Source organism: Choloepus didactylus, chromosome 10 (assembly GCF_015220235.1).
Source record: "Choloepus didactylus isolate mChoDid1 chromosome 10, mChoDid1.pri, whole genome shotgun sequence".
Taxonomy (NCBI): Eukaryota; Metazoa; Chordata; class Mammalia; order Pilosa; family Megalonychidae; genus Choloepus; species Choloepus didactylus.
Window position 1 is genome coordinate 90,638,160 of NC_051316.1, and position 17,185 is coordinate 90,655,344.

Genomic DNA, 17,185 nt, shown 5'->3' on the forward strand with positions numbered 1-17,185 from the left:
CTGTATATTATGTGTTCCAAGGATGCTGACTAAACAACTCCAGGGAAAAGAAACCATTAGACTATTTAGCACAAACCTCAACGGATAACCTTGGTGCAGCATGACTTGCCTTGGATAAATAGAACAGATGGGAAGCAAGCTGTCAGCTCCAGAAAAGCACCTCCCTCATGGGTAGTGCACTCTGGTGTTCTGGTTCACTAAAAAGGTACCCTTACAGTCTGAAGTTTCTTTCAAAGGGTCCACCACCCTCTAGACTACATCCTGCATAATGGAAGAACCTAGTTCAACATCTGGGATAAGAACCATGATGCGGAGGTAAGCTGATGAAGCCAATCTCAAGTTACATATCAACAACAGACTATGCTGTCTATTGTACAAACCACAGTGCTGGTACTAAAGACGTGCAATGATGGAAAGCATCAGCTATTGCCAATGATCAGGACTTTAGCCAGAAGACTTTAAGACATGTGAAGAAAACACCAGATAAGAATTTAAAAAAAATAACTATATGCATGTACATATAGTAATAATCAATGTCTGAGGATAGCCAGGAAAATGGTAAAAAGCCTAAGAAGAGGGCCTAGCCCTACCAGATATTAAAACATATTATAAAGCTATAGCAATGAAAAGTTTGGTATTGGCATAAGATGATACAGATCAATGGAACAGAACAAATACATATGAGAATTTGGTGTATTTCAAATATGTAGGGGTAATGATTACTTTCATATGTCAACTTGGCTAAGCTATAGTCCCCAGTGAATTGATCAAACACTAATCTAGGTATTGTGGTGAAGGTATTTTGTAGATGTGATTCACATCTACAATCAGTTGACTTTAAAGTAAAGGAGATTACTCTTGAAAATGTGGGTGAGCTTCACCCAGACAGTTGAAGTACTTAAGAGCAAAAACTGAGGTTTCCTGGGAAGGAGAAATTTTGCTTTAAGACTACAGCATTGGATAAGAAAGGTGAAATAAGAAGCTTCAAGTCTCCAGGCCCCAACAGAAGCTTTGAACAACCAGTAAGAAGTGGCAGAAACCTCTTTCTAAAAGCTCCAGAAAACAAAGTACTGCAGTAACAGAGCAAGTGTTGAATCAAGAAAAAGGCAACTTAAAAGCAATAAGATCTTGCAGCATCCTGGATGGCTACTCCCTCCTCTCCTCACTGGCTCTGCAGAGAGCTGGCTGGTGATGCAGGAAAGGTGCCTAGTCCTGGTTTCAGAAGGAGCAGAGTAATCCTTGGGCACATACTGGGAGTATGTATGTCTGGCCCAATCTCTGGTGGCAGCCTGAGAGATTGAACCAGGTCAGTCGTCATAGGTTTGCCATCCTAGAACTTGTCTTGTGTTTAGAAGGCAGATCACAGAGTTCTCCTACAGAATGCTGTGGGAAAGCAGTCAATTCACAGCTACCTGAGGCAAGAGATACCTGGCTGCAGGACACTCAGTACAGTGCCAGGGACTGTGAAGAAACGGTTTCCTAGGGAAGAAGGGATATTTGTATCAAGGTAAATGGGGGAATTCTAGGGTCACACATGTATGCCCAAGACAAGATGCATGTATAGAAATGATCAGCGAGGCCCCTACGATTTGGCCTCGAGTTATTCTCTAAACTCATTATATGGATAAGCTCTGAAAGAGAACACTCACACATGTCAATCTGCAAAGCCCAGGAAAGGTGTTTTCTTTTTTTCTTTTTTCCTTTTCCTTTTCTTTCTTCTAGCTCCTGGCATTCAAGAAAAGCTCTGTCAAAATACCAGCTGGATATGAGTTTAAGGAACAGATGTCTCAGAGTCTAAATTCTAGTGACAACATTAAAATATCAAAATGTCCACAGCAAAAGATTTAAAAAATACAAAGAAACTGAAAGCAATGGCCCAGGCAAAGGAGAAGATTAAAGTATTAGAAATCATTAACGAAGAGAAGCCAAGAAATACTAGACAAAGACTTTTTTTTTTTAAAAGATCCTAAATATGCTCAAAGAACTAAAGGAAAACATGGACAAAGAACTAAAGAAAATCAGGAAAATGATAGATGAACACAAAGAGAACATCGACAGAAGGACTGAAAGTATGAAAAGGAACCAAACAGAGCTGAAGACTTTAGTAACAGAAAAATTCCCTAGGGAGGTTCAACAGCAGAACTGGCAGAAGAAAGAATCAGTAAACCTGAAGATAAGAAAACTGAAATCATCCAGTCTGAGGAACAGAAAGCATCAAGAATGAATAAAAAGTGAACAGAGCCTGAGGAAACTGTGGCACAACATCAAGCATACCAACATATGTATAGTGGGGGCCCCAGAAGAGGAGAGGAAGGAGCAGAGAGAATATTCAAAGAATAATGGGTGAAAATGTCCCAAATTAAAAAAAAAAACAAAAACATAAATATACATATCCAAAATGCTCAACAAACTCCAAACAGGATAAATCCGAATAGATCCACACTGTGGCATATTATAATCAAACTGTCAAATGCCAAAGATAAAGAGAAAATTCTGAAAGCCACAAGAGAAAAGCAACGTGTCAGGTACAAAGATCTCAATAAGATTAAATGCTGATTTCTCACTGGAAACCATGTGGGCAAGAAAGCTGTGGAAAGACATATTTAAAGAGCTGAAAGCAAAAAAGTGCCTCCCAAGAATTGTATATCCAGCAAAACTGTTTTTCAAAAATGAGAGAAAGATGAAGACATTCCCAGATAAAAATTGAGGGAATCATTACCACTAGACCAACTCCATAAGAAATGCTAAAGGGAGTTCTGCAGGTTAAAAGGACACTAGAAAATTGACTGAAGCCTCATAAAGAAATAAAGATTTCTAGTAAGGGTAACAACACAGGTAAATAAGGCCAGTACTACTGTATTTTTGGTTTGTAACTCCAGTTTTCACTTCCTACAGGATCTAAAAGGCAAATACACAAAATATAATGATAAATCAGTGGTTTTGGACTCACAATGTATAAACATGTCATTTGTGACAAGAACTACACAAAGGTGGGGGGACGGAGGGGTATAGAAACAGTGTGTGTATACTATTGAAGTTAAGTTGGTATAGATTTAGGATGTTGAGTTTTAGTCCCATGGTAACTACAAAGAAAATACCAGATAATATGCAACCTCATGGAGACAGAAAGTAGGGTACAGAGAGTAGAGTACAGGTTGCCAGGGGTAGGAGAAATGGGCAATTAATGTATAATGGGTACAGGGTTTCAGTTTGGGGAGGTGGGAAAGTTTTAGTAATGAAGGTGGTGAGGGTACTGCAACATTGTGAATGTGATTAACCCCAATAAATGGTGCGTATGGGAGTGGCAGAGATGGGAAAATTTATGTTGTATATAAGCGAGACAAGAGAGAGAAAGAGAAAGACAATGACAACTAAATGCAACATATGATCCTGGTTGGAATCTAAGGGAAGAGAAAAGGCTCAAAAGGACATTACTGGATCATATGAAAAAATTGGAATACAGACTGTAAGTTTTATATCAGTTAATTTTTTTTGATAACTGCTCTTAAGGTAGTTACATAAATGAATATCCTGGTTCTTAGTAAATGTACATGGCAGTATTATGTGTTCAAGGAGCAAGACGTATACAACCTACACTCAAGTGTTCAGAAAATGGATTGAAAGATAGACAGATGGATTGACGGATAGATAGAATGATAATGCACAAAATGCTAAAACCGGTGGACGTGGGCACTTATGGGAGAGGGGAGGTTCTCTATGGGATTTGTATTATTTTTGTAACTGCCTGCATTTCAAAAATAAAAAGTTAAAAAAAATAATTCAGAACAAGTAAAGCAAAACCAACCAACCAACTAACCAACAAAAAACAACAAAACCTGCAGCATCAACTCCTGCCTAAACTGCCCGCCTGCCAGCTGGACCTGCAGATTTCAGACTTGCCAGTTCCCACAACTGCATAAGCTGATTCCCTGAAATAAATCTCTTTACACGCATACACACACATACACACACACACACATTATTGGTTCTGTTTCTGTTTCTCTGGAGAACACTGACTGATACAGCAGGAAAAGGTGAATTTAATAAATAGCATTGGGCTAATTAAATACATGAAACATGCATATTAGACAAAACGTGAAACCATCTTTACCAATGAGATGAACAAAGATGTTTCTGAAAGTCTGATTACATATACACTGTTGATGAAGGGGAGAGGAAACAGGCAATCCTACTTGCTGCTGGTGAAAGTACAAACTTTCTATTTTTAAATTTTATTTTGAAATAAATTTAAACTTACAGGAGCAGTTGCAAAAACAATACAAACCCCAAACACAGAACTCCAGCATACCCTGAACCCCCCTCCCCCGCTATCCTGATCCACCAACTTGAACATCCTGTCACACCACCACTGCTTTCTTTCTCTCCCTCCCTCCCTCCCTATCATCCATCATCTATTGCTCTGTCTTCTGAACATGAGAGCAAGCTGCACACATCCTTGAACAAACAATATAATTCACATACACATTTCCCATGAACAAGAACATTCGTTTATGCAATCCCATTAAGCACAGCTAAGACGTTCAAGAAATTCAACATTGATACAAAGCTTACATTCTATATTTCCTTTTTTTTTCTTTCTTTTGTCCCAACTGTGTCCCTTTGAGCCTCCTCTCTCCATCCTCAGATACCATCCAGAATCATCCTTGGCATTTAATTGTCTTTATCTATTTAGACTGCCTTTTTTTCTTTTTTTTTTTAATTGTGGAAACATATATACAGCCTAAATCTTCCTATTCCAACCCCTCCCTAGCATTCCATTAGTGGGATTAATCACATTTAGAATGTTGCAATGCCATCACCTTCCCACCATCCATTACTAGAAATTTCCCTTCACCCCAAACAGAAACCCTACACTCATTTCTTAACTCCCCATTGCCCCTTACCCCACTTCTCATAACCCATACTCTACTTTTCATCTCTATGGTCATATTCTCTGATACTTTCTTTGTGTTTACCGTGGGGCTTAAATTTAACTTCTTAAATCTGTAACAATCTTGTTTTTCTTTGATACCAACTTAACTTCAATAGGACACAAAAACTATGTTCCTATACTCCTCCATTCCCCCACCTTTATGTAGTTCTTGTCAAAAATTACATATTTTACGTTGAGTCCAAAACCACTGATTTATCATTACAGTTTACGTATTTTAGATCCTGTAGGAACTAAACAGTGGAGTTACAAATCAAAAACACAGTAGTATTGGTATTCATAGTTACCATGTGATCTTTCCTGGAAATCTTTATTTCTTCATGTGGTTTCAGTCAATTGTTTAGTGTCCCTTCTTTTCAGCCTGCTCATTTTCCTTTAGCATTTCTTATAGGACTGATCTACTGGTGATGAAGTCCCTCAGCTTTTGATTATCTGGGAATGTTTTTGTGCCAGTTTGAATGTATTGTGTCCCCCAAACGCCATTATCTTTGACGTAACCTTTTGTGGGCAGACGTTATCAGTTTTGATTAGATTTCTTTGAGTGTTTCTGTGGAGATGCGCACCACCCAGCTGTGGGTGATGACTCTGATGAGATAATTTCCATGGAGTCATGACCCCACCCATTTAGGGTGGGCCTTGATCAGTGGAACCATATAAATGAGCTGATGGGCAGAGGCAACTCAGTGCAGCTATGAGTGACGTTTTGAAGAGGAGCCACAGCCAAGAGGGACACTTTGAAGAAAGCACAGGAGCTGTAGATGAGAGACAGTTTGAAGACTGCCATTGAAAGCAGACTCTTACTCCAGAGAAGCTGAGAGAGGATAAATATCCCAAGTGCAACTAAGAGTGACATTTTTGAGGAGCTACAGCCTAGAGAGGAATGTCCTGGGAGAAAGCCATTTTGAAACCAGAACTTTGGAGCAGACGCCAGCCACTTGCCTTCTCAGCTAACAAAGGTTTTCTGGACACCATTGGCCATCCTCCAGTGAAGGTACCCGATTGCTGATGTGTTTCCTTGGACATTTTATGGCCTTAAGACTGTAACTGTGTAACCAAATAAACCCCCTTTTATAAAAGCCAATCCATTTCTGGTGTTTTGCATTCCAGCAGCATTAGCAAACTAGAACAGTTTTCATCTCCCCCTCATTTTTACCCTCCAGGTGTTTGTGAATTTTCTAAGTCTCTGATGGTTACTGACTTCTATTTGTATTCCACTGTGGTCAGAGAATGTACTTTGAATAAATTCATTTTTTTTTAAATTTATTGAGGCTTGTTTTATGTCCCATCATATGGTCTATTCTGGAGAAAGATCCGTGACGACTAGAGAAGAATGTGTGTCCTGGTGCTTTGGGATGTAATGTTCTATACATGTCTGCTAAATTTCTCTATATCTCTCTCTCCTTTCTTTGTTTCTCTGTCGGTAGGGCTCCCTTTAGTATCTCCAGTAGGGCAGGTCTCTTGTTAGCAAATTCTCTCAGCATTTGTTTGTCTGTGAAAAATTTAAGCTCTCCCTGAAATTTGAAGGAGTTTTGCTGGATAAAGTCTTCTTGGTTGGAAATTTTTCTCTCTCAGAATTTTAAATATGTCATGCCACTGCCTTCTCGCCTCCATGGTGGCCGCTAAGTAGTCACTACTTAGTCTTATGTTGTTTCCTTTGTATATGGTGAATTGCTTTTCTCTTGCTGCTTTCAGAACTTGCTCCTTCTCTTCAGTATTTGACAGTCTGATCAGAATATGTCTTGGAGTGGGTTTATTTGGATTTATTCTATTTGGAGGTCGCTGGGCATTTATGCTTTGTGTATTTATACTGTGTAGAAGGTTTGGGAAGCTTTCCCCCAAAATTTCTTTGAATACTCTTTCTAGACCTTTACCCTTCTCTTCCCCTTCTGGGACACCAATGAGTCTTAAATTTGGATGTTTTAGTTTATGTGTCATATCCCTGAGATACATTTTGATTTTTTTAATTTTCTTCCCCATTCTTTCTTTTGTTCTTTCATTTTCCATTCTGTGGTCCTCAAGGAGGTCCTCAACTTCCTCTAATCTTGTATTATGAGTATCCAGAGTCTTTTTAATTTGGCCAACAGTTTTTTTTATTTCCATAAGATCTTCTATTTTTTATTTACTCTTGCAATTTCTTCTTTATGCTCTTCTAGGATCTTCTTTATGTCCTTTATATCCTGTGCCAGGATCTTCTTCATGTCCTTTATATCCTATGCCATGCTCTCATTGTTTGTCCTTAGTTCTTTGATTAATTGCACCAAGTACTGTGTGTCTTCTGATCTTTTGATTTGGGTGTTTGGGTTTGGGTTCTCCATATCATCTGGTTTTATCATATGCTTTAAGATTTTCTGTTGTTTTTGGCCTCTTGGCATTTGCTTTACTTGATAGGGTTCTCTCCGGATATAAAAAAGACCGATCTCTAATTTGTCAGATCTACAGCTTGGTGGCGTACACTTTCTCTAACTAACCAGCAGATGGCGTCCGCGAGTCACTTATTCCCCTCAAAGTAAGTTCTCCCCAACTTTGTCTTTGTGGTGTGTGGGGATCTGATTCTTGTGGGGTTCAATTGGTGCACTAAGTTTAGATGTGTTGTTGGTGCTGTCCGCCCTGAATGTGGGGTGTGTGTCTGGGTGGTTAGGGAGGCAGGGCAGCTTTAATAATCAAACCTCCCAGGTGTTCTCGGAGATTTAAGGCTGTTGCAAGAGTCTAAGCCTTCATTTCAGTCTTGCCACAGATTGTCTCTTCTGCTGACCCACAAGTCCTTGGTATTGGCGTAGTGTCCCTGGGATTTCCGAGAGGGTCCCCCTTCTCAGTGGTGCTCTTCCAGGACCTCTGCTGAGGGAAGGTTTTGCCACGTCACAAGTGCGCGCTGGCCCTCCAGGAAAGCCCTGGGCCGCCGTGCCGTGCCGGGGCTTTCCCAGCCTGCTGTTAAGATGGCTGAATGGGGCATGTTAATTTCCCCCTTTTCGCAACAGCTCCACCTTCCCGGCTCCGGGACAATTCGCTGTGGGTACACTAAAGGTCACTGTCCACAGCTGATATTGTGGCATGTGTGCGGTGCTGCAGGAAACACTCCCTGTCACACTGGGACCCTTGGCGCAGCTCTGGGCTGTGGGTCAGGCCCCAGGCAAGAGTGTCCCCCACCCGCCGGGAAGATGGCTGCAAGGGGCACAGTTTCCTTCCTCCTTTTGGCTCCCTCTGCTCCCCTGGCCCCAAGACAATCAGCAGTGGGTTATCCTCCACGCCAGACACTGACACGTTGGCACAGTCTGCTCCTGCCGTGCTTCACTGAGCGGATCTCACCATCGTAACCACAGCTCCTCCTGAGTTGTTTTTTTTTTTTAAAAGGAACTAGTCTGTCTCCAAACGCCAACCCACAGTTTCCCCACACTGCAGCGCAGCCGCCGGACTTTCAGCCGGCTCACTCACTCATTTCAGAGTGCAGACTCCCGGTTTCACCAAATGCACGGTCCCTGTGGATTTAACAGACCTTGTCCGGCTGGTGCATCGCTGAAACTGGTGTTCTGGGTCACTTTCTGGCTTCTATCTAGTATTTTTCACGGAGGTGCTTTTGTGCCCTGTCTCACCTAGCCGCCATCTTAGGTTCTCTCTGAAAGTACAAATTTGTACAATATTTATGGAGGGGAATTTTAGCAATATCTATACAATTTTTAAATGTTTATCACCTTCAATCAAACAATTGCAGTTCTATCAACTTATCATATAGATATTTACAGTGTACATAAAAAAGCATGTGCAATGTGTTTTCAAACTTCAGGTCATGGTCATTAGTAGGTCCATGAAACAGAGTTAATGGATTATGACCAGAATTTTAAAAAGATGAAATAGGACAGAAGGGAATACAAATACCCAAATTATTACATACAGAAAGGGTAAGTAGGTTTTAGGAAACTTTTCTTACTGGTGTGAATATGGGGTGGTGATATAAAATGTTTTTCTTACAATGGACTGAAATTTAACAAAAGTTTGAAAGCCACCTCCCTAACAGCATTATTTATAATAACAAAAGACTGGAGACAGCTTAGAAGTCAACCAATAGGAGACTGTTTAAATAAATGATGGCCCATCCACACTAAGCTAAACAATTTCCAAAATATATTATTAGATGGAAAAGGCGAGATGCAAAACAGTGTATATAGAGTATGTATCATCCACGTTCTTTTTAAATATAAACAAACATATATATACTGGGTAACTCTGCACAGGAAAACTGAATTAGGAGACAGAATTAATTTTCATTGTAATGTATTTTGTTCTACTGATTTTTTTTTTATGATGTGCATACATTACATATTATTAAAAAAAATACATGATCTGGAATCATCCCGATAATCCACCTATCTATACCCATGGATAGTACAGTAGAGTGGACAGTGGGATCCAAGCCTAGTTCCATAATTACACACTAGGTGACTCTGGGCATGAAACTTCACTCCTCTAAGCCAGCCTCCATTTCCTTAACACAAAAACACAGATTACAGAAATATCTGCCTGGAGGACTGAGGTGACACTTAAATGAAATGATGATTACAAAATGCCCCAGCATATAGTAGGAACTCAGTAAATGTTAATTCCTCCCTTCCCTTCATGGAGTCTTAGGTACTGTTTATACAAAGACTACAAAACTATATAAGTCAATTCCTTTACAAAACTACAATTTGGTTTTGGAAATCTATAGGTATAAAATGATCCCATTTTTATTTAAGAATTGTGTATGTATGTATGTATACATTCACATACACACACACACATACAAATGTAAGTTTATCCATAGGAAGAAGGCAATATGTCAGATTTATTTTTGGAAGGTGCTATTAAGTTGGTCTTTCACTTTAAAAATACCTACTGTTTGACTTTTTCTCAGAGATTTTTTTTTTTAAAGGAGGGATCTTAATGTAAAAAAAATGTTCAAATCCCCAAAAATATTCCACTTATTTTAAGAAATGGCTAATAACAAAATCTTAGCAGATCAATTAAAAAATGGGGAAGTTTTAGGTTGTATATATGTTATTAGAATAAAATAAAAAAAAAAACCCATGGAACTGCACAATACAGTGAACCCTAAGTTAAACCAGAAACTATAGTTAATAGAACAATTATAAAAATGTGCTTTCATCAATTGTAACAAATGACCACACAATGCAAGGTGTTAAAAAGAAGGTGGTATATGGGAATCCTCTATTTTATGCTCGATTATCTGGTAAACTCACAACTTCATAAATAAATAAATATATAAATAAATGGCAAAGGACTTGAATAGACATTTCTGCAAAGAAGCCAACAAGTTCACAAAAAGATGTTCAACATCATGGGTCAGTAAGGAAATGCAAATCAAAACTACAATGAGATATCACTTCACATCTACTAGGACAGCTTTAATTAAAGAAAAAAACAACAGAAAATAAGTGATGGAGAAGATGTGGAGAAACAAGAACCCTCTTGCATTGCTGCTGAGAATGCAAAATTGGTGCAGCACTGTGGAAAACAATTTGGCAGCTCCTCAAAAAATTAAATATAGAATTACCATATGACCCAGCAACTCTACTCCTAGCCATATAGCCAAGAGAAATGAAAACATATGTCCACATACAACACTGTACACACGTTTATAGCAGCAATATTTGCAACAGTCAAAGGGTGGAAGCAGCACAAATGCCCATCAATGGATGAATGGAAAAACAAATTGTGGTATATACACACAGTGGAATATTATTCAGCCATAAAAAGGAATGAATTACTGATATTTGTTACAACCTGGATGAATCTCTAAAACATTATGCTAAATGAAAGAAGCCTGATACAAAGGTCACATACTATATGATTTCTTTTACATGCTGTATCCAGAATAGGCAGATCCATAGAGACAGGAAGCGGATTAGAGGAACCAGGGATGAGGAGTGATTACTAATGGATACGGAGTGTTTTCATGGGATGATGACAAAGTTTTGAAACTGGGGCGAGTTGATGGTTACATAACATTGTGAAAATACTAAATACCACTGAATTGTGCTCTTTAAATGGTTAGTTGTGTGTTAGGTGAATTTCACCTCAATTAAAAAACATAAAACAAAAATCTCCAGCAGGACAATAAAAGAACCACACCAAGCCCATGAACTTGTAAAGGTCACATGACTGATAGTAATAAAGGGTCTTTCATAGGGCTGAGGGAATGATTCTTGCTGTTTAATTGAAAGATTCTTCAACATTTTCTTGATGTTTGGGCTTTGATGCAACAATTTATTAACCTGGCTACAGGACTTGGGGTTCTCCTGGCCAAATTTGAACTCCTGTCCCACCTCCCCAAATACTCCCCCTTCTCTGGAATTTCCTACCTTGCCATCAGATGCAGTATTGATCCTGTAGTGGTACACCCTTCCTTCATATCTCAGTGAGATGGACCTCTGGCCAGGACTGCTCTCGCTCTCCCGCACCAAGAAGCTGCCGTTGATTCCGCTGCTCAGCAGGTATTCAGCGGCATTGCGTGACACAGGCCCATGGTACCAGGAATGTTTTTCCAAACTGTTGACAGGTGTGATGTAGTTGCTTGGGACCCACCCTTGGCCATTTTTGGTTTGGGCTTCACACCATTCCCCATTGTGATTATAGCCTAAGACCCGGAGCTTTTCACCTTGTAAGAAAAGATCCAAATCAGACAAATCAGTTTTAAAAGCTAACTTAGTTCATTCTCATTTATTCTTGTATGATTGCTAAAAACTTCCAAATTTCCAAATACCTACTTCACTTTAACAAATCCATATAAATACATGCATCTGTAAGTATAGAAGAATACTCATTTACATAAGAAGTCTTCCTGTTTGTACTGAATATACAGATAAATACATAGTCTCACTTTTTATAAATCTATTATGTTTACTCAAGTGCTCTGTTCTTAATATAAGGAAGCTTTTTAGGGAAAAAAAAATACTTTATCTTGAAAATGTTTGTCAGTATTTGGTTGACGTGTCTTTTCCAGCATAAAAAGAACAGAAACCTCTGTTTTCGCTAAGGACTACTGTACAGGAATTCTTCTCCTTAAGTGGAACTGACTCTCTTATAAAGATGCTTGTATTTTTTGGAGTGTCTCTGCCATTTAAACTTCAAGCTGCTCTTTCAATTAGCAAAGGGCTGGCTAGCTGATTTCTGTATCTTGCAACCAATTCCAGTTACCCACAGTCCTTTTACCTTTAGTTATGCTTAGAGTGTTATCCCCACTGGCCACAAAATCATACAGTGCAACGAAAAGGTTGGGGTCATTTTCACTGGGACCAGCAAGAAGGTTTTCCTTGGAGTTCCAACGAGCTGCTTCACTCAGACCTTGGGGCTCAAAGTCGGATGCTACTGGTCTCTGAAGAGCTTCTAGAAGAGAAAGAAGGGGAATAGAAGAAAGAGAGGAAGAGGAAGAATTGGAAAACAAACAAAAAAGAAAATAAAATTAAGTTTCATTCTCAGGAGCAAAAACAAAAATCTGATTCCAACATTATACATTCCTAATTTGTTTCATTTCTTAACAACTGTACATATTATATATTAAGCAAGGTGGTAAAAAAATTGTCTCTTTACCAAACCTTGTGGAAAATACCAAGTATTTTCATTCCAAGGTGGTAACTACTATTTCCAAATATTTTTTAAGCTTTTAAAATTCATTGATTCAAAAAGAATTTAGTCAGAAATTTAAATATAGTCCATCCTCATTGTCTTTGTCACTGCTTATAACAGAGTAAAAATTTCTTACTTTAAAACACTTAAAAATGTATCAAAGTTAATATATGCACATAATTAAGAAATCAAATCATACCAAAGAGCTTACAATGAAAAACAAATATTTTCTAACCCATACCTCTTTATCTCCAGAGGCAACAGCTTTTTTTTGGTGAACACCTCCATCTCTTTAAATATAAGTTCTCTCACACATCTCTACTGGTTACCGTTTTAATCTTAAGTAACAGTCTTACACCTTTATTTCTTGTACTATGAACTAGAGACAGAATCTCTCGACAACGTATGTCACAAGATAACATCTCACCCCACCTTTCTTCTAGCTTTCCTCTCCTTATGCCCACCTCTCAAATATGGTCTACTTTTCATTTTTCTCTTATATTGTGAAAATTAACAATAGTTACTTCTGTTTTGTAACAATGATAAGGTCTTTTATGTTTTGTCTGTAAGTAGATTCTAAACACTGAAAGTCAATAAATAGCTCATGGAATGAATATGTAGATATTGTTCACTACATTGTCAAATGGCTCATTATTTTTTTCCTAGAAATTTTTTTTTCTTGAATTATGTTCAAACTCCATAGAATTTCTTTGTGATAATGACAATACACAAAAAGGTTTTTCCAAACCAGCAAATCTAATCCAAGCAGACCTTACAATTGTAAGACATTGTGAAGCAAAACCTCAATACTCATTTAAGGAAACCGCCACAGGAAATCAAATTAAAAAAAAAAAAGAGACAGAGAGGAAAATTCTAATTTGAAAAGATGGGAAGGATCTACCATATCTTTGAGCTAAACATACTAGGTATCAAAACCAAAATTATGTTTTAATTTTCCCTCTCTGTGGATTTCCTTAGGGTGGCCCTGATTCCGCATTAACTTCAAAAAACCGCTGAAGGCATCTAAGACACCTCGGAGGTTGAGATAAACTGAAGATCTTTCAGAAATGGACATTCTCTAAAAGATATCATTGGAACAAACCAACAGAACGTATCTTTCAAGTCTCACTTTTGTACTACTAAGTGCAGTAAACTTTCAGAAACTGTTTTCCTAAGTAAATCTCAAATTATGTAATCACTGCACTCGGTAATTTCATTTTATGAATTCTGAGGGCAAAGACAATTTCAAGGAAAAGGGCCTTAAGATACATACTATCACATCCTAGAATGTGGAAAAGGCTTAGAGACACGTTAGGCCCCTGCTCTGAGTACAATGACTATGAAAGTGTGTCTAGCACAATCATGATACGGTATTAATCAGTTAACCAAAAAAGATGGCTAAAACAGAGAATTATATTTTTTAAAAACTATGTGACCACTGCTCCCCACAACACACATGAATTCACGTTAGTGTGCTAGTCTTCACTATAGGGCCAAGGGCTGTTTTGAGTATGGGTGAATATTTAGAGTTCGATGTCTTCTGTTAAGTCCTACCTATAATGCATCATCTCACGCCCAGTTAAATTCCCTTCAAGCGGAGGGAGACCTTAGAGCCTGTGGTGTGCAATCTCAGTGCAGAATCCTTCTAGAGTCTTACAATTCCTTCTAATCATTTATGGTTATCTCACATCTAATTTATTAGCTTTTTTTTTTAAGTTATCTGTCCTTACTGAGTCTTTCTAAAGCATTCATCTTAGTTTTCATAAAAACAACTCTCTTTTTATACTTGTGCTTCATTGGTTTCATATTAACTAAGTAATTACAAAAAATATATCTGAAATAAACAGGTTTGGAAACAGAACTGGCTCTTAGTAGGGCTACCACCCGGTTGGTGGGAGCAGTGAGCAGGCAGTGCTGAGCGGCTGCCCAATCCCATGGTGTGCCATGGGCCCCGCGCAGTTGTGTTTTATGAAGGAAGTGGCGTGTGCTGGTCAATTTAGCAAGGCAGTTAAGTGGAAGCTAGGTCTACTGTTAAAGTCTATTAAGTAAAACTACTAGGCAAATGATTCTTAACATAAAAGAATTCTTTATATATCAACAAGAAAAAATAAACCTCTTCACAATGGGAAAGAAAAGGACAAAAAAGTCTGAATAAGCAATTCACAGAAAAGTAAAATGACCATTAAAAATGAACGTGTGTTAACCCTCACTAGTAATCAAAGGTCAAACTGGCAGAAACATTTTTTGAGGATAACAGCCCAAGTTGGTAAGACTTCAGTGGAATGGACACTCTCATACAATACCAGTTATAGGGGTATAAATTGTTATAACATTTTAAGAGGGCAACTGGAAATATGAACAGAGTCTTTAAAAAATTTCATAACCTTTGATCTCCCTCTTGGAATTTATCTTGAGAGATCCACACAATGATTTGCATACACTGGTGTGTCTTGCAGTGTGATTTTAAATAACAGAAAAGGTAAGGTTCAAAATATCCAATAATGCAAGATAAGTTAGTTTATGGTACATCCATAAAGTAGAAAATATTCATAAAGTGATTTAAAATACTTTTGGGAAAAGTATTTAATGGTCTGTGAATATACTCATAATAATATATTGTTTAAGTGTCATAAGCATTTTACAATCCAATATACACAGCATGATTCTAATTTGGTAGAAATTGAAAAAAAGACCAGAAGGAACTACACCAAAATGTGAACAGTTAACTGTTGCTATAATTAAAAATTACAAGCATTTTAAATTTTCTTTATATTTTTCTATATCTTGTCACATTTCTCACAATGAATGTAGATTATTTTCATAATCAGAAAACAAGTACAAAAATAGAAAAACTATTATAAATAGAAGCCAACTGATAACTGACAACTTAAAATGAAAAAGTATGCTAGGGGAAGGGAATTCTCCTCAAGTTATCCCAAAAAAGTATTTTGTACATTTCTCTTTAGCATCCCAACCTCATGGCCACGAGTGTACAACTTTGGCAGATCAGGTCCACACAGGAAATTAAACCAAAGTCATGAAAACAGAAATGCTTTTCTCCTCAAATGCCATTTGACCTCTTCTATCAAACATTCTGCACCATCTGGATTTGATCAAAGTTACATAATCAGGGGGAAGTGGCCTGGCAAACACCTGGAACAGACAGAATGCAGATACACACCCAGAGATGACTATCAATTTAAAGTATGGGTTAAAGTGGGACTGTCCCTAAAATGTAGACAGATGCTGGGAATTTTATGTAAGGGGATGAGGCCTTAGTCAGGAAGGAAAGGGCCTCCCACTGCTTTTTGATTCAACAGGACATCAGGAAATCCAAGGCAGTCCCTCCGATTTTCCTCTCCAGTTTTTGCTCCATTCCACAAATTAATGGCCAAAGCCCAAAGGGAAGTATTGCTCATGCATGCCTCTGGATCGAGATACTGAAGTGTAGCCACAGTCCAACACCAAAACCTTCCAGTCAATTCCCAGTCCAGGCTGATGTCAAAATTGACTCACAACATATAAATGCCAAGTTACTTGCTTCATTTCATAATGAACTAGGCTTGTCAACCTTAAAAATGATCACAGCTTACAAGGCCAACGTTGCAGAATATACCTAAATCGTCCTTGCTTAATACATGAACTTTCTGCAAGTACAGTGTCCGGAAGTTAAACCCCTGAAGAAGCCCAAAGCCTTCATTCAAAAAAGATGCCCAAAATAACTCCCCTCTTTCGTTTTTCTGGCGGATCCTTCAGCTATTGTTAAAGTCTTGGGAAATAAATACATTTTAGCATCTGCTATTGTTCTTAAATTTTTAGTGAACATTTTCTCCAGTACCCTTTCTGAATCAGATTTTAAGTATATTTAAGATTTGTACTTTCAAAAGTGCCTCTAATCCCCTTTAAAACTATTTTGTTTTGTTGTAATATTAATGAAAAAGTTTCCATCCACCAACAAAACTCAGGAAAAGTCATTAGGCAGTTGAGCACCAAGGATGGTGATAAATAAAAAATACTTACACATCTCTAAAAAGGTACACTCCAGCTTTGAGAATATCAAATTGTTTGGAAATTCAGTAAGAACCATGCCACAAAACCCACTAGATATGTGCAGATTGACCTGCTTGGACAACAATCTCAGAAAATGGTTTGGGTCTTGAGGCACACTTTAAAGATCGCTTTATATACTAATAATGCATTCTTAAAGTTGCAAGTCATTGATCAAAAATGTTTACAAAAGATTCTCCAATATGGCATATCAGTCTAGACTTCCAGGAGCTGCTGCTCAACCCAACACTGGGAAATAGTAAGGGAGGCAAATTATAAACCTCAACTGCCAGCTATTTCACCTCCAGGAAAAACAACCCTGGGAAGCTTCCCACCTTCCTGCTGGCACTTCTAAGGTCTTAATTGCCTCTAGAGGGACAAAGCTGTCAGCAATGCTGCAGTGCTTACTGTCCACACTGTGGGCACAGACACCTTAGTGCTGGGGAGGGGTAAGAGAGCAGGCATGTGTCAGATGACATAACACACATTTAATTTTGCTCACATTCAATTATTTCAACCCTTGTTGCTTTATCCTTATTTCCTTTGTGGGTCCTTCACTATTTTCTTCCA

At 38.2% G+C, this 17,185-nt stretch overlaps 1 protein-coding gene across 2 annotated transcripts in view; it reads right to left on the bottom strand.

Moving 5' to 3' along the window:
- Positions 1–17,185, bottom strand: part of ABL1 (ABL proto-oncogene 1, non-receptor tyrosine kinase) — a 247,412-nt gene that overhangs the window by 32,358 nt on the left and 197,869 nt on the right. For both annotated transcript variants that reach the window (XM_037796930.1, XM_037796929.1), the window contains exons 2-3: positions 12,155–12,328; positions 11,305–11,600 (exon numbers count right to left, since the gene is read on the bottom strand). In XM_037796930.1, the coding sequence (XP_037652858.1) occupies positions 11,305–11,600; positions 12,155–12,328 (470 nt within the window). The remainder of the gene's footprint in view (positions 1–11,304; positions 11,601–12,154; positions 12,329–17,185) is intronic.